This window comes from Oncorhynchus nerka, linkage group LG19 (assembly GCF_034236695.1).
Source record: "Oncorhynchus nerka isolate Pitt River linkage group LG19, Oner_Uvic_2.0, whole genome shotgun sequence".
Classification (NCBI taxonomy): domain Eukaryota; kingdom Metazoa; phylum Chordata; class Actinopteri; order Salmoniformes; family Salmonidae; genus Oncorhynchus; species Oncorhynchus nerka.
Window position 1 is genome coordinate 39241211 of NC_088414.1, and position 18750 is coordinate 39259960.

Here is an 18750-nt window from a genome sequence, read left to right on the forward strand (position 1 = left end):
CCCTTATGTCATGGCTGTACTGTACCCTTATGTCATGGCTGTACTGTACCCTTATGCCATGGCTGTACTGTACCCTTATGTACCCTTATGTCATGGCTGTACTGTACCCTTATGTCATGGCTGTACTGTATCCTTATGTCATGGCTGTACTGTATCCATATGTCATGGCTGTACTGTACCCTTATGTACCCTTATGTCATGGCTGTACTGTACCCTTATGTACCCTTATGTCTTGGCTGTACTGTACCCTTATGCCATGGCTGTACTGTACCCTTAAGTACCCTTATGTCATGGCTGTACTGTATCCTTATGTCATGGCTGTACTGTACCCTTATGTACCCTTATGTCATGGCTGTACTGAACCCTTATGTCATGGCTGTACTGTACCCTTATGTACCCTTATGTCATGGCTGTACTGTACCATTATGTCATGGCTGTACTGTACCCTTATGTCATGGTTGTACTGTATCCTTATGTCATGGCTGTACTGTATCCTTATGTCATGGCTGTACTGCACCCTTATGTCATGGCTGTACTGTACCCTTATGTCATGGCTGTACTGTACCCTTATGTAGCCGTATGTCATGGCTGTACTGTACCATTATGTCATGGCTGTACTGTACCCTTATGTCATGGCTATACTGTACCCTTATGTACCCTTATGTCATGGCTGTACTGTACCCTTATGTTATGGCTGTACTGTACCCTTATGCCATGGCTGTACTGTACCCTTATGCCATGGCTGTACTGTACCCTTAAGTACCCTTATGTCATGGCTGTACTGTACCCTTATGCCATGGCTGTACTGTACCCTTAAGTACCCTTATGTCATGGCTGTACTGTACCCTTATGTCATGGCTGTACTGTACCCTTATGTCATGGCTGTACTGTACCCTTATTTCATGGCTGTACTGTACCCTTATGTCATGGCTGTACTGTACCCTTATGTACCTTTATGACATGGCTGTACTGTACCCTTATGTCATGGCTGTACTGTACCCTTATGTCATGGTTGTACTGTACCCTTATGTCATGGCTGTACTGTACCCTTATGTCATGGCTGTACTGTACCCTTATGTCATGGCTGTACTGTACCCTTATGTACCCTTATGTCATGGCTGTACTGTATCCTTATGTCACGGCTGTACTGTATCCTTATGTACCCTTATGTCATGGCTGTACTGTACCCTTATGTCATGGCTGTACTGTACCCTTATGTACCCTTATGTCATGGCTGTACTGTATCCTTATGTCATGGCTGTACTGTACCCTTATGTCATGGCTGTACTGTACCCTTATGCACCCTTATGTCATGGCTGTACTGTACCCTTATGTCATGGCTGTACTGTACCCTTATGTAGCCTTATGTCATGGCTGTACTGTACCATTATGTCATGGCTGTACTGTACCCTTATGTCATGGCTGTACTGTACCCTTATGTACCCTTATGTCATGGCTGTACTGTACCCTTATGTTATGGCTGTACTGTACCCTTATGTCATGGCTGTACTGTACCCTTATGTCATGGCTGTACTGTACCCTTATGCCATGGCTGTACTGTACCCTTAAGTACCCTTATGTCATGGCTGTACTGTACCCTTATGTCATGGCTGTACTGTACCCTTATGTCATGGCTGTATTGTCCCCTTTAGTAACGGTGGCTTGTACAGTGTTCTCCATGCTGGCTTTACCTTGTCATCAAGGCCAAGTTTAACCCTCCAAGGAGTGTCTTTTCTATTTTTCACTTCATATTTATTCAAAACCTTGACACACCCCCTGTATAAGTCCTTCCCATTCACCTCATCCAAACTCATCTCATCCAAACCCACCTCTTCCAACCCTCTCAAATCAAGGAATAATGCCTTTCTTTCTGCCTCTAAAATATTGGGTGTAATCTCTAGTCTTGGAAATTAGGCGTTTTCAACTTGTAACTTTTTTTGTGACTGTTGAGCATAATCCATTCCCCTTCCTGAAGTTTCCCAGCAGTTGTTTTCATAATCCTTTCCTATCTCACCCCCAAAAGCACTGTTTTGGGGTGGTGATTTTGCTCTTCACCAGAATCTTGGAGAAATGTGGAACATCTTCAGTTGTATAATCCAGTCTTGCCCCATAAAACACCCAGGTTCCTCTAGCAGCCAAAGCACTGACTCAATTGCAGCTATTGGACACTGTCATTATACTCCAAACCCTAAGAAGGCCTCTGTAAAATGAAGGTACTCCATCCCTAGAAATCTGGCTACTATCAACCAAAATAAAGCCTTCTTTAAACCTAATCCCCCTACCTGCTGTAATACAAGACCTGACACGCCTCTCCAAAGCATATTTTCCGGTCCGTAAAGCAATAAACTGGAACCGTAAAGCAGCAGCTAGCCAGATGTACAGTTGAAGTCAAACGTTTACGTACACTTAGGTTGGGGTCATTAAAACTCGTTTTTCAACCACTCCACAAATTTATTGTCCTAACCGACTTGTTTTGGCAAGTCGGTTAGGACATCTACTTTGTGGATGACACAAGTCATTTCTCCAACAATTGTTTACAGACAGATTATTTCACTTATAATTCACTGTATCACAATTCCAGTGGGTCAGAAGTTTACATACACTAAGTTGACTGTGCCTTTAAACAGCTTGGAAAATTCCAGAAAATGATGTTGTGGCATTAGAAGCTTCTGACAGGCTAATCAACATAATTTGAGTCAATTGGACGTGTACCTGTGGATGTATTTCAAGGCCTACCTTCAAACTCAGTGCATCTATGCTTGACAACATGGGGAAATCAAAAGATATCAGCCAAGACCTCAGAAAAAGAATTGTAGACCTCCACAAATCTGGTTCATCCTTGGCAGCAATTTCCAAATGCCTGAAGGTACCACATTCATCTGTACAAACAATAGTACGAAAGTATAAACACTATGGGACCACGCAGCTGTCATACCGCTCAGGAAGGAGACGCATTCTGTCTCCTAGAGATGAACGTACTTTGGTGCGAAAAGTGCAAATCAATCCCAGAACAACAGCAAAGGACCTTGTGAAGATGCTGGAGGAAACAGGTACAAAAGTATCTATATCCACAGTAAAACGAGTCCTCTATCGACAACTTGAAAGGCCGCTCAGAAAGGAGGAAGCCACTGCTAAAAAAAACGCCATAAAAAAGCCAGACTACGGTTTGAAATACACATGGGGACAAATATCGTACTTTTTGAAGAAATGTCCTCTGGTCTGATGAAACAAAAATAGAACTGTTTGGCCATAATGACCATCGTTATGTTTTGAGGAAAAAGGGGGAGGCTTGCAAGCCGAAAAACACCATCCCAACTATGAAGCACGGGGTGGCAGCATCAGGTTGTGGGGTGCTTTGCTGCAGGAGGGACTGGTGCACTTCACAAAATAGATGGCATTGAGGTAGGAAAATGATGTTGATATATTGAAGCAACATCTCAAGACATCAGTCAAGAAGTTAAAGCTTGGTCGCAAATGGGTCTTCTAAATGGACAATGACCCCAAGCATACAAAGCCAAGGTATTGGAGTGGCCATCACAAAGCCCTGACCTCAATCCATGTTGTGGGCAGAATGAACAAGTGTGTGCGAACAAGGAGGCCTACAAACCTGACTCAGTTACACCAGCTCTGTCATGAGGAATGGGCCAAACAAAATCTCCCAACTTAGTGTGGGAACTTGTGGAAGGCTACCTGAAACGTTTGACCCAAGTTAAACCATTTAAAGGCAATGCTACCAAAAACTAATCGAGTGTATGTAAACCCACTGGGTCAAACGTGGGAATGTGATTAAAAACATTTAAGCTGAAATAAATTATTCTCTCTACTATTATTCTGACATTTCACATTCTTAAAATCAAGTGGTGACCCTAACTAATCTAAGACAGGGCATTTTTACTATGATTCAATGTCAGGAATTGTGAAAAACTGAGTTTAAATGTATTTGGCTAAGGTGTATGTAAACTTCCGACTTCAACTGTATGCCCCCAACTGTCCCCAAGAGATGTCATTAAAATGGCTAATCAACTCTCCAAGTATTGGAAGTTATTATCTTATGTGACAGTTTACTTTAACTGATCCTTGGAGAATTCAACATAATGGAGTTATTAGCTACATGTATGTCTTCAAAAACACCCCACGCATGACAACCCCACTTAATTAAGATAAATATCAAGGCCTAATTATCCGTTTTTGGTCGTTAGATATTGCGAGTGATGCCCAACATAGAGCATCTTGTGGTAAGGGATTTAACTAATTGTTGTTTTTCTGCTGTTCTCCTGTTGATTAGCTTGGTTGTCTTTCCAAATCATTGTAGGCCAAGTAGCCATAGAAAGGTTAAACAAATTTTATCAAACTAGATTTCTAAGTGTTTAAACCAACAGCACACACACATTGTCAGAGACAAGCTCAGTGTATGAGACTGAGACTGACAGTGCCCTCCCTAATTATTGGCACAGTGAAGCATTTTTCATTATTTTGGCTCTATGCTCCAAAAATTAAGATTTGAAATCAAACATTGACTATGAGATTGAAGTACAGACTGTAATCTTTCATTTCATCCACATTGGGTGAACCATTTAGAAATTACAGCACTGATATGCTGAAGGGCCGTGTACTATGATATGATGACATGTTACAGTGTCTCTACCTAGGTTACGTTTTAGTGTGTGTGTGATTTGTCTGTGTGTGTGTGTGTAACTGTTTGAAGCACACACACACACCCCTTACTCCTGGGCATTGAGCTCACTTTATGACGCACTCATTTACTTTAATGAGCAGTAATTATAAAAGGGAAACACAGAACACACGCAAACACACACACACACCACAGAAACAGTAGCACCCTGATGATGTAACCCTTAGGAAGGGCAGTAGTTAACCTCCCCTCTGTCCAGCAGTAAGGACTCTTAGGAAGGGCAGTGGTTATATTACATTTTACATACAAATTATGTATGTCCAGCAGTAAGGACACTGCTTGTGTAACCCTTAGGAAGGGCAGTGGTTAACCTCCCCTCTGTCCAGCAGTAAGGACACTGCTTGTGTAACCCTTAGGAAGGGCAGTGGTTATCCTCCCCTCTGTCCAGCAGTAAGGACACTGCTTGTGTAACCCTTAGGAAGGCCAGTAGTTAACCTCCCCTCTGTCCAGCAGTAAGGACACTGCTTGTGTAACCCTTAGGAAGGCCAGTAGTTAACCTCCCCTCTGTCCAGCAGTAAGGACACTGCTTGTGTAACCCTTAGGAAGGGCAGTGGTTAACCTCCCCTCTGTCCAGCAGTAAGGACACTGCTTGTGTAACCCTTAGGAAGGGCAGTGGTTATCCTCCCCAACAGTAAGGAGCAATGAGACCTCACAGGTATTCCATTCTGGCCTTTTGAATCATAATGCTTACGAAGAGGAACCTGATCCTAGATCAGCACTCCTAATCTCAGATGCTTTGTGGATATGGCCTCTGGACAGTCTCCCAGCCAGTTGTTGGATACTCATGATGCCGTATGATGCAGTTGACAGGCAGTTGCTACAAAAATAAAACATGAACATTCAAAGCTGTTGATTTACAGTAGATATCCATCTACTGGTTATGTTTAAAAGTTAGTATTCTGGCAAGATGGTTTATTCAATCTGAATGTACCATAAAATGTACCATAAAGATAATAATCAAATAAATGAGACCTGACAGTGAAACTTACAACTTACTTACAAGGCCTTACCCAACAATGCAGTTTTAAGAATATACCTAAAAAAAGTAAGAGATAAGAACAAGAAATAATTAAAGAACAGCAGTAAATAACAAAAGCGGGGCTATATACAGGAGGTACCGGTACAGAGCCAATGTGGAGGCTATATACAGGAGGTACCGGTACAGAGCCAATGTGGAGGCTATATACAGGAGGTACCGGTACAGAGCCAATGTGGAGGCTATATACAGGAGATACCGGTACAGAGCCAATGTGGAGGCTATATACAGGAGGTACCGATACAGAGCCAATGTGGAGGCTATATACAGGAGGTACCGGTACAGAGCCAATGTGGAGGCTATATACAGGAGGTACCGGTACAGAGCCAATGTGGAGGCTATATACAAGGGGTACCGGTACAGAGTCAATGTGGAGGCTATATACAGCAGTACCGGTACAGAGCCAATGTGGAGGCTATATACAGGGGGTACCGGTACAGAGCCAATGTGGAGGCTATATACAGGAGGTACCGGTACAGAGTCAATGTGGAGGCTATATACAGCAGTACCGGTACAGAGTCAATGTGCGGGGGCACCAGTGTCGAGGTAATTGGTCATGACTCACATCAACACCATTATCCCAGAAACCCTAGACCCACTCAATTTGCATACCGCCCCAACAGATCCATAGATGATACAATCTCTATTGCACTCCACACTGCCTGTTCCCTACCTGGACAAAAGGGTCACCTATGTGAGAATGCTATTCATTGACTACAGCTCAGCGTTCAACACCATAGTGCCCACAAAGCTCATCACTAAGCTCTGGACCCTGGGACTAAACACCTCCCTCTGCAACTGGATCCTGGACTTCCTGACGGGCCACCAGCAGGTGGTGAGGGTAGGTAACAATACATCCGCCATGCTGATCCTCAACACAGTGGCCCCTCGGGTGCATGCTCAGTCCTTTCCTGTACTCCCTGTTCACTCATGACTGCACGGTCAGGCACAACTCCAACACTATCATTAAGTTTTCTGATAACACATCAGTGGTAGGCCTGATTACCGACAACAACGAGACAGCCTGTAGGGAGGAGGTCAGAGACACGTGGTGGTGGACACATGTGGTGCCAGGCCAACAACCTCTCCCTCAACGTGATCAAGACAAAGGAGATTGTGGACTCCAGGAAAAGGAGGACTGAGCACGCCCCCATTCTCATCGACGGGGATGCAGTGGAGCAGGATTCGAGCTTCAAGTTCCTTGGTGTCCACATCACCAACAAACTAACATGGTCCAAGCACACCAAGACAGTCGTGAAGAGGGCACAACAAAACCTATTCTCCCTCAGGAGACTGAAAATATTTGGCATTGGTCCTCAGATCCTCAAAAGGTTCTACAGCTGCACCATCGAGAGCATCCTGACTGGTTGCATCACTGCCTGCTATGGCAACTGCTCGGCATCTGACCACAAGGCACTACAGAGGGTAGTGCAAACGGCCCAGTACATCACTGGGGCCAAGCTTCCTGCCATCCAGGACCTCTATGCCAGGCGGTGTCAGAGGAAGGCCCTAGAAATTGTCAAAGACTCCAGCCACCCTAGCCATAGACTGTTCTCTCTGCTACCGCACGGCAAGCGGTAGCAGAGCGCCAAGTCTAGGTCCAAAAGGCTTCTAAACAGCTTCTAGCCCCAAGCCATAAGACTCCTGAACACCTAATCAAATGGCTACCCAGACTATTTGCATTGCCCACCAGCTGCAGAGGGAGGTGTTTAGTTCCAGAGTCCTTAGCATAGTGATGAGCTTTGAGTGCACTATGGTATTGAATGCTGAGCTGTAGTCAATGAATAAATAGCATTCTCACATAGGGTGAACAGGGAGTACAGGAGGGGACTGAGCACGCACCCCTGGGGAGCTCCAGTGTTGAGGATCCACATGGCAGATGTGTTGCTACCTACCCTCACCACCTGGGGGCGGCCCGTCAGCTAGTCCAGGATCCAGTTGCAGAGGGAAGTGTTTAGACCCAGGATCCTTAGCTTAGTGATGCGCTTTGAGGATACTATGGTGTTGAACGCTGAGCCTGTAGTCAATGAATAGCATTCTCACATAGGTGTTCCTTTTGTCCAGGTGGGAAAGGGCAGTGTGGAGTGCAATAGAGATTGCATCATCTGCGGATCTGTTGGGGCGGTATGCTAATTGGAGTGGGTCTAGGGTTTCTGGTATAATGCTTTTGATGTGAGCCATTACCAACCTTTCAAAGCACTTCATGGCTACGGACTTGAGTGCTACGGGTCTGTAGTCATTTAGGCAGGTTGCCTTAGTGTTCTTGGGCACAGGGACTATGGAGGTCTGCTTGAAACATGTTGGTATTACATACTCAATCAGGGACATGTTGAAAATGTCAGTGAAGACACCTGCCAGTTGGTCAGCACATGCCTGGAGCACTGGTCCTGGTAATCCATCTGGCCCCGCAGCCTTGTGTATATTGACCTGTTTAACAGTAATAGCCTCAGCCTGTCATCAACAGTAACAGCCACAGTCAGTAATCAACTGCAACAGCCTCAGCCTGTCATCAACAGTAACAGCCTCAGCCTGTCATCAACAGTAACAGCCTCAGCCTGTCATCAACAGTAACAGCCTCAGCCTGTCATCAACAGTAACAGCCTCAGCCTGTCATCAACAGTAACAGCCTCAGCCTGTCATCAACAGTAACAGACTCAGCCTGTCATCAACAGTAACAGCCTCAGCCTATCATCAACAGTAAAAGCCTCAGCCTGTCATCAACAGTAATTCATATTTTCTGTGTCCCTTCTTTTCTTCATCTTCCCCCTCGTTTCCTCCCTTTTTCTGCTGGCCTAAGCCTAAATCCTGCTCCTGTGACCTTTAGAAAATCACTCAGCTGGAGAAAGCCATTACTTGGAGAGAAGGAGGGAGTGATAGAGGGCAGAGAGTGGGGAAAGATTGAGAGAGAGAGAGAGAGAGAGAGAGAGAGAGAGAGAGAGAGAGAGAGAGAGATGGAGAGGGAGAGAGAGGTAGAGACAGGGATGTCTGTACTGAGAGGGAGAAGAGGAGAAGTGCATGTGTCATCAAGCTGGCAAATGGGCCAGACACCACCAGGACCATTACTTGAAGAGTGTTTTGAAATGTAAGCACAGATGTCCTTGTCATTAAAGGCTGTGGGGCTGATTTCAACTGGCACAGGGTCTCCAATGAGGCGAGAAGACACACACAGCTCAGCTAAAACACACAATATGACACCAATCACTCTCTTTCTTTCTCTCTCTTTTACTCTCTCTCTCCCTGTCTCTCTGTCTCTCTCCCTGTCTCCCTGTCTCTCTCCCTGTCTCTCTGTCTCTCTCTCTCTCTCACTCCCTCTCTCCCCCCTTTCTTTTTCTCTCTATGTCTCTTAAGCCAAAGTTGTTTTCCTGTTGTTCTTCATACAGTTTCAGGTTCTCAGTAAAGTGTTTTTTGCTTTATCATAGATGTGTTTTTTCTCTGTGCTAATGCATTCCCTTTGACACACACACACACACACACACACACACTGACATGTGCTTGCGACACGACCAAATGCACAGGCATTAATTTGTCTGTGTCTGTCTCTGTGTGTGTGTTATTCACTGCCTCTGTTTTTGCTCCTAGTATATTTCCGTGATAAAACCCTTCACAACAACAAGCAACATGCTCTCTCAAAAGTGCATTTTCTTCTAAAGAATGGTGGTCCTCACTTTAATCCATGACACTGTTGGGGACAGCACTCTTTTCAAAGATATTCCTCTCATTTATTATCATGTCAAAATCAATCTGTCAAATATATTCATTGTTCATATCTCACCAGCCCCTACATAAGACACAACAGTCATATCTCACCAGCCCCTACATAAGACACAACAGTCATATCTCACCAGCCCCTACATAAGACACAACAGTCATATCTCACCAGCCCCTACATAAGACACAACAGTGTTCTTCTACAGTGCATTTGAAAAGTATTCAAACCCCGTCACTTTTTCCACATTTTCTTACCTTACAGCCTTTCTCTAAAATTGATTCAATAAAATGTTTCCTTATCAATCTACACACAATACCCCATAATGGTTGTAACATAACAAAAAGTGAAGGGATCTGAATACATTCAGTACATATTGTATATCACCCCATAAAAACCAACATCCTCCTGCATATTCTGTGTGCTTAGAGTCGTTGTCTTGTTGGAAGGTGAATCTTTGCCCCAGTCAGAGCTCCTGAGCGCTCTAGAGAAGGTTTTCATCAAGGATCTCTCTGTACTTTGCTCCATTCATCTTTCCCTCGATCCTGACTAGTCCCCCAGTCCCCCCACAGCATGATGCTTCCACAACCATGCATCACCGGAGGCATGGTACCAGGTTTTCCTCCAGACGTGACACTTGGTATTCAGGCCAAGGAGTTCAATTTTGATTTCATCAGACCAGACAATCTCATATCTCATGGTCTGAGAATGCTTTAGGTGCGTTTTGACAAACTCCAAGCGGACTGTCATGTGCCTTTTACTGAGGAGTGGCTTCCGTCTGGCCACTCTACCATAAAGGCCTGATTGGTGGAATACTGCAGAGATGGTTGTCCTTCTGGAAAGAGGAACTATGGAGCTCTGCCATCGGGTTCTTGGTCACCTCCCTGACCAAGGCTCTTCTCCCCCGACTGCTCAGTTTGCACCCAGCTCTAGGAAGAATCTTGGTGGTTCCAAACATCTTGGAGGCCACTGTTCTTGGGGATCTTCAATGCTGCAGACATTTTTTAGTGCCCTTCCCCCGATCTGTGCCTTGACACAATCCTGTCTCTGAGCTCTACAGACAATTCCTTCGACCTCATGTTTGTTTTTTTCTCTGACATGCACTGTCAACGGTGGGACCTTAAAACCTTTCAGCGTCCCACCTGGCCAAAAGCCAGTGAAAATGCAGAGCGCCAAATTCAAATAAATTACTATAAAAATCAAACTTTCATGAAATCACACATGCAAGATAGCAAATTAGCTACACTTGTTGTGAATCCAGCCAACATGTCAGATTTCAAAAAGGCTTTTCGGCTAAAGCAAACGATGCTATTATGTGAGGATAGCACCATAGCAAACAAAGAGAGAGAATAATATTTCAACCCTGCAGGCACGACACAAAATGTAGAAATAAAAATATAATTCATGCCTTACCTTTGACGAGCTTCTTCTGTTGGCACTCCAATATGTCCCATAAACATCACAAATGGTCCTTTTGCTCGATTGATCCAGAAAAACACTGGTTCCAACACTGGTTCCAACTTGTGACTACAAAATATCTCAAAAGTTACCTGTAAACTTTGCCAAAACATTTCAAACTACTTTTGTAATACAACTTTAGGTATTTTTAACGTAATAAAATTTAAAGACGGCATGATCTGTGTTCAATACAGGAGGAAAACAAACTGTAGCTAGCTTTCTGGTCACGCGCCTCTAACAGTACACTTCAAGTTACCCTCGTTTAAGATGGCCGTACTTCTTCATTACACAAAGGAAAAACCTCAACCAATTTCTAAAAAATGTTGACATCTAGTGGAAGCGATAGGAACTGCAAGAAGGTCCCTTAGAAATCTGGATTCCCAATGAAAACCCATTGAAAAGAGAGTGACCTCAAAACAAAAATCTGTTTGTCCTCTGGGTTTCACCTGCTAAATAAGTTCTGGTATACTCACAGACATAATTCAAACAGTTTTAGAAACTTCAGAGTGTTTTCTATAAAAATCTACTAATAATATGCATATCTTCTCCTCAGGGGATGAGTAGCAGGCAGTTGAATTTGGGCATGCATTTCATCCGGATGTGTCACCAAGAAGTTTTAAATAGACAGGTGTGTGCCTTTCCAAATCATGTCCATTCAATTGAATTGACCACAGGGAAATCTTGGAGCTAAAATTGGGATAATGTATACTGTGCTAATGACGATACAAAAGAAGAGTAACAGAGAGTAATGTACAGTACGGCGAACCAATTAGGCATTTATGGTAAGTACATGGGAGCCGCCATTTTTATGCACCTTTCTCCACTGTCTGGGTCTGAGGGGCTATGCCCCTTCTTACAAATTCTATTTATATGATGAATAATGTACACGACCTTGAAGCTTCAAATGAGGAGTACCTTCATAAAGAGACGGAGATCAGAGATGTCACTCGACTACTTGTATCTGTGTCTCTGTACTACACTGTAAATAGTGGGACGATGCTGTTGTTCATCTGAAGTGCTTTTACTGATTTAGAATGATTTAAATATTATGCTTCGGTTCGTTCAACCTATTCTATTAAATTTGTACAAATCAAATACATTTGAGAGATCAATATTATTTTTTTCTTTATTGAATGAACATTTCTAAATTGCGTTCAAAACCTCATCCACTTGCGCATTGGATAGCGGTGAGGGCAGTGTGGCAGCAGCAGCAACTTATCAGAAGAGTTAGAGGTGTGGCTTACTGGTGGCCATGGCTTTCAGTTTTTGCCCACCTCAAATTGTATTGGTCACATACACATGGTTAGCAGATGTTATTGTGAGTGTAGTGAAATGCTTATGCTTCTAGATCCGACAGTGCAGCAGTATCTAACAGGTAATATCTAACAATTCCATAACAAAACCTAATATCTAACAAATTCCACAACAAAACCTAATATCTAACAAATTCCACAACAAAACCTAATATCTAACAAATTCCACAACAAAACCTATTATCTAACAAATTCCACAACAAAACCTAATATCTAACAATTCCATAACAAAACCTAATATCTAACAAATTCCACAACAAAACCTAATATCTAACAAATTCCACAACAAAACCTAATATCTAACAAATTCCACAACAAAACCTAATATCTAACAAATTCCACAACAAAACCTATTATCTAACAAATTCCACAACAAAACCTAATATCTAACAATTCCATAACAAAACCTAATATCTAACAAATTCCACAACAAAACCTAATATCTAACAAATTCCACAACAAAACCTAATATCTAACAAATTCCACAACAAAACCTAATATCTAACAAATTCCACAACAAAACCTATTATCTAACAAATTCCACAACAAAACCTAATATCTAACAATTCCATAACAAAACCTAATATCTAACAAATTCCACAACAAAACCTAATATCTAACAATTCCATAACAAAACCTAATATCTAACAAATTCCACAACAAAACCTAATACACACAATCTAGCAAAGGAATGGGATGAGAATATATAAGTATAAAATATATAGATGAGCAGTGACGGAGCGGCCAAGATGCAATAGATAGTAAAGAATAGATAGAAGGATACAGTACTTACAGTTGAAGTCGGAGGTTTACATACACCTTAGCCAAATACAGTTAAACTCAGGTAAGAGTAAAAATTCCCTGTCTTTGGTCAGTTAGGATCACCACTTGATTTTAAGAATGTGAAATGTCAGAATAATAGTAGAGAGAAGGATTTATTTCAGCTTTCATTTCTTTTATCACACACCAAGTAGGTCAGAAGTTTACATTCACTCAATTAGTATTTGGTAGCATTGCCTTTGAAACGCTTTGGATAGCCTTCCACAAGCTTCCCACAATAAGTTGGGTGAATTTTGCCCCATTCCTCCTGACAGAGCTGGTCTAACTGAGTCAAGTTTGTAGGCCTCCATGCTCGCACACGCTTTTCAGTTCTGCAAACAATTTTTCTATGGGATTGAGGTCAGGGCTTTGTGATGGCCTCTCCAATACCTTGACTTTGTTGTCCTTAAGCCATTTTGCCACAACTTCGGAAGTGTGCTTGGGGTCATTGTCCATTTGGAAGACCCCATGATATCAAGCAAAGAGGCACTGAGTTTGAAGGTAGGCCTTGAAATACATCCACAGGTACACCTCCAATTGACTCAAATTATGTAATTTAGCCTATCAGAAGCTTCTAAAGCCATGACATAATTTTCTGGAATTTTCCGAGCTGTAAAGGCACAGTCAACTTAAAGGCACAGTCAACTTAGTGTATGTAAACTTCTGACCCACTGGAATTGTGATACTTTGAATTATAAGTGAAATAATCTGTCTGTAAACAATTGTTGGAAAAATTACTTGTGTCATGGACAAAGTAGATGTCCTAACCGACTTGTCAAAACTATAGTTTGTTAACTAGGGAAATTTGTGGAGTGGTTTAAAAACGAGTTTTAATGACTCCAACTTAAGTGTTTGTAAACTTCCGACTTCTGCTATACACATGAGATATGTATATGTGTAAAAAAAATGAAAAGTGGCAGAATTTGTTCTTAACTGACCTATTCCAATGAATGTGGTCTATAGTAGTCATTGTTCAAACCTGAACAAATACACTCCTAGAATCTGTAATAATTATTGCATTTTCTTTATTATTTCTTTATTTTCTTTATTTTCTTTAACCTTTATTTAACTAGATAAGTCAGTTTAGAGCAAATTCTTATTTACAATGATGGCTTACCCCGGCCAAACACTAACTCGGATGATGCTGGGCCAATCGTGCGCCGCCCTATGGGACTCAAAATCACAGCCGGGTGTGATACAGCCTGGAATTGAACCGGGTTCTGTAGTGACGCCTCTAGCACTGAGATGCAGTGCCTTAGACCAATGCGCCATTCGGGATCAGAATTGTGTGTGATACTGAAGAGCCAGATATGGTTTCTATGTTAAGGAAACCAATGCTTAGTTTTGATATTGTGGCTACTAAATGTGAAAGTCTTTAATAAAGAATATGTTTGAAAACATTATTTCAAGCGATTGATCCAACTTAATTTCTTGATTTAGAGGAACTTTTTAAATTATATGTTAGGTAATTCCAAATGGGTTGTGTTTACATGAAATACCTTGTATATACACAAGTATGTGGACACCCCTGAAAATTAGTGGATTCAGCTATTTCAGCCACACCCATTGCTGGCAGGTGTATAAAATCGAGCACACTGCCATGCAATCTCCATAGACAAACATTGACAGTAGAATGGCCTTACTGGAGAGCTCAGTGAGAGAGAGAGAGAGAGAGAGAGAGAGAGAGAGAGAGAGAGAGAATGAATATCTTGTTCTAAGGGCCCTAGTCTATTATAATGCTATAAGGGCCCTAGTCTATTGTAATGCTCTAAGGGCCCTAGTCTATTGTAATGCTCTAAGGGCCCTAGTCTATGATAATGCTTTAAGGGCCCTAGTCTATTATAATGCTCTAAGGGCCCTAGTCTATTATAATGCTATAAGGGCCCTAGTCTATTATAATGCTCTAAGGGCCCTAGTCTATTATAATGCTCTAAGGGCCCTAGTCTATTATAATGCTCTAAGGGCCCTAGTCTATGATAATGCTTTAAGGGCCCTGTCCATGGAGCTGATCTCTGTTTAGTTGACCAATGAAAATGGCAGCTGTGTGTTAGAGAGGAAAGTCAAACGAATGTTACTCTACCTCCCCACCCTCCACCTCCCCATTCCCCACCTCCTTGTCCTCGGGAGACACCGGTCCCTCCGAAGCCAGTTTGACCTTGCCGTTAAAAACCAAACAGCCACGGTCGCCTGCAGAGACTGTTAATTAACTGTGGCGGGGTGAGGCGGTGGGTTTATAGTCCATCATCTTTGTCCTGGTCTTAGTCATGGCGGTGATGAGATTAAACTACATTCCGTTCTGCCATAATCACATCACCGATCCCTACTTACCACCCGCCGAAGTACCGGCCCTCTTTTAATTAGGTGGTGATGAAACGTGCAGTTAGCCGGGCTGGAAACGGCTGGTAATGTGAAAAGATGTGTCTTGCCCCGAAGTGATTCAGAAACAGATAGAAGTTCCAGAACTTCCAGAGTTCTGTTGGAACAAAGTCTCAGAACTTTTAGAATGTCCCTCGGAATGCTCTAAATGCTCTAAAGCCCGCAGAAATGGATAATCCACAGATTATTCTTCATCAACATTTTACATTACATTTTAGTAATTTAGTAGCCACTTACAGGAGCAATTAATCATGTTTGTCACTATTTCTAATAGCATGCAAAATGTTGCAAATGAATCATTAATGTAGAATAGGCCTCTATATGCAACCATTTAGATTATAGGCTACAATACACAGATATTGAAGGTGTGAAATGGGTCGTTATGAGAAATTAAGTAATTTATGGAGAAATGCCCATGAGATCCCTTATTACCATCAGTTCATAAAGGTAAAGGGGTTGTTACACATTATGACACATGGAAGTATACGACATCAGTTTAACACCTAGGGATTGGTCCACCTGCCACTCTGGCATAGCACAGATTACCATGCACACATGGATGCATCCACCTCTCTCTCGGTCTCTCTCTCTCTCTCTCTCACACACACACACACACACACAACCTCCTGTGTCTCACAAGTTATATGTGCATCGAAAACATATCTATCAGAATGAAGGAGCCACAGAAAACAGACTATTCCTTTGAGATAACTGTGTGGTGGTTGTACAGTACAGAGGCAAAACATACTTCAACTATTATTCATATTTTAGCATATGCAGTTTGGTTTTTAATAATATAGACCTTTTTCTACTGTAATTCCAGATTATACAGTCAGTTTTCAATATCTTCATACTGATAAAGTAGTTCAGAATAATCTGTAGAAGGAACTCCAACGATGTATTCTGTTGTGAAGTTAGTGCATGATTCAACTAAGTTATGCAGGCGGCTCAGTACATTTATGTTTTAAAAGTCTCATGTTCTCGGAAGATAAGGAAGTTCTCTTTTGTGTTGTAAATGGTATATTTACAGATGTGTACATTCAAGTAGAAGTACAATATGGATCGTATTGCCACCTCTTCAACGTAGGCTTATTGTCGCCTTTGAATAGCCAAGTCTGTTGTTTTCCAACGTCATGTGACAAGCATTATGAACAACTACAGCTGATAAACCAATACTAATAGTTCATCAGTTCAAGGACAGTTTACTCTGTATATAAAAAAATGGTGGATATATGGCATCGATTGACGAGTGAACATTGAACGTTAAACGGCGACGTTAGCCAACCGGGGATCGGAGTCCTGCTCGTACCGGTAATGATACACTTCCATCTGGTCGCGGCACGCATCGCGGATATTGTTGAGCCACCGTTTGATTCCTCTCCGGTTTAGATAGAGCACCATGAGGAATACTATACCGATCAGCGCCAGGACTATGCCTAGGAACACGTAGGACACCGCCTCTAGGTTCTCATTGAGACAATCCACGTCCTCACCGCGTAACCACTCTATTGGAATCCCCTTCTTGGCATCGGGCTCGGCGCACAGGAGGCGCGCGGCGTCCACGCACTGAGAAGAGTTCTTTAACCAGAAGTAGAATGACTCCAGCTCACAGTTACACCTGAACGGGTTTAGTGATAAATAGACGCGCACTTGCTTTTGGCGGTACAAACTGGAGACGTCCTCTTTACCAATGTTCTCAATTGAGTTATTGGTTAAAACTAAAGTGTGTAGGTTGAATGCATCCAACCTTGAAATGGGTATGGTTTTCAACCGGTTGCCAGATAGCTCCAGCCGGTGGAGGTTGCATAAAATGTCTCCATGCAATGCATTGGAGAGCTGCGCCACAGCCGGTGCGAGGAGGGAGTCATTCAGGTAAAGAGAGCGGAGCTCCTGCAGACTGTGAAACGCCCGGTCTGAGATGTACATCAACCGATTGTGACTCAAATCCAGCAAACGCAACCGTGGGAGTCCTGTGAAAGCGTCACCCTCGATCACCATGATTCCATTATGTGACAGTGAGAGGGTCGTTAGCTCGAGTTTTGTCCCGTTATTCGAGGAGAACCCTCCACCTGGTAAGGTTGAGATGTTGTTCCCCCTGAGTATTAACGTGGTCGCCCACTCCGGTATGTCTCCCGGTAACTCGGTGTCCTCATTGTCACAGCAGGTCACTGTCCCGGAGTCTCTTGCACAGATACAGGATAACGGACACTCATCCTCTGCTCTGACAGAAGAAAACAGCAACAACAACAAACAGACAAACACCGTCGCTGATAAACAAAGACACTGGCCTTTCAGAATGGGAAGAACGCCTCCTAAAACGTCCCCACAGTAACACTTCCATGTCGTTTTCCTTCCCATTTTTACAGTAGAGGTCCAAACCTACAGGGAGACCGGACACACTCCAGTCTCTGTTAATCACAGGTGAAGTAGTCTCTTCGGTCAGTTGAATGACAAAAAAAACCACTCAGTATTCTTTATTCTTCTTCGTTATCATGTTCCTTCTCTTTCCAAATGAGTGGAAGAGGAAGAGGTTGCGAGTTTGGGCGCGCGGACAGCAGCTCCTTTCTCTCTCCCCCTACCTTTCTTTCTTTCTCTCCCTCTCCCTCTCTCTCTCTCTCTCCCTCTCTCTCTCTCTCTCTCTCTCTCTCTCTCTCTCTCTCTCTCTCTCTCTCTGATGTGTTTTTGACGTCTCGTTTAGTGAGTGAGTCAGACAGACAGACAAGCGAGAAATTCCTGTGGCACTCTCACAGACTCACACAGACAAACATACAGTTGCATTCTAAATCTCCCGAGACCACCTCAAGTTGTGATGGAGAGAACCCCACTAAACACCTTAGTTGAGCTCTCTGAGAGAGAGAGAGAGAGAGAGAGAGAGAGAGAGACTCATTTTAGATTACCAGAAGAGGAGACTTGACAGTTGACACTGGTCCTGGATAGACACCCTAATTTAAAACAGCCACTGCTGCTACAGTGTAGGCCCGATTGTTATACCATTGCTTTAAAGAGCACTCAATGGTTGCTTTGAAAAGTGATTAGCCATTATATGACTGTGACACAAACAATGTCCTAACTTTCATAGCCTACTGTTTGGTACAAACGGATGAGTTGGCCATGAATACTGGATATCGTGTTTACATGTGTTGTTGACTGTAGAGTATAGGATAGACACTCTGGGGTCATCCCATAGTCTATTGATTATCTGTATGACATAATCTATTCATCTATTCTCTGTTAATATAGATTACCCATGTGATTTTACGAACTGTTGATTTAGTCCAATATGTATTGAAATTGAGCAAGGTGAGTTGTAACTGTCACATTTTAGATGACCTTAAGGATGATCAAAAAC

At 42.8% G+C, this 18750-nt stretch overlaps 1 protein-coding gene across 1 annotated transcript; it reads right to left on the bottom strand.

The window, feature by feature from the left end:
- Window positions 1–16493: 16493 nt before the first annotated feature.
- On the bottom strand, window positions 16494–17889 carry LOC115116996 (trophoblast glycoprotein-like). Its single transcript, XM_029645449.2, has one exon. The coding sequence runs from the start codon at window positions 17757–17759 to the stop codon at window positions 16665–16667; it is 1095 nt and encodes a 364-aa protein (XP_029501309.2). The 5' UTR covers window positions 17760–17889; the 3' UTR covers window positions 16494–16664.
- Window positions 17890–18750: the final 861 nt, after the last annotated feature.

Coding starts and splice junctions, on each gene's coding strand:
- LOC115116996 (XM_029645449.2), bottom strand. CDS start 17,759: ATGGGAAGGAAAACGACATGGAAGTGTTACTGTGGGGACGTTTTAGGA.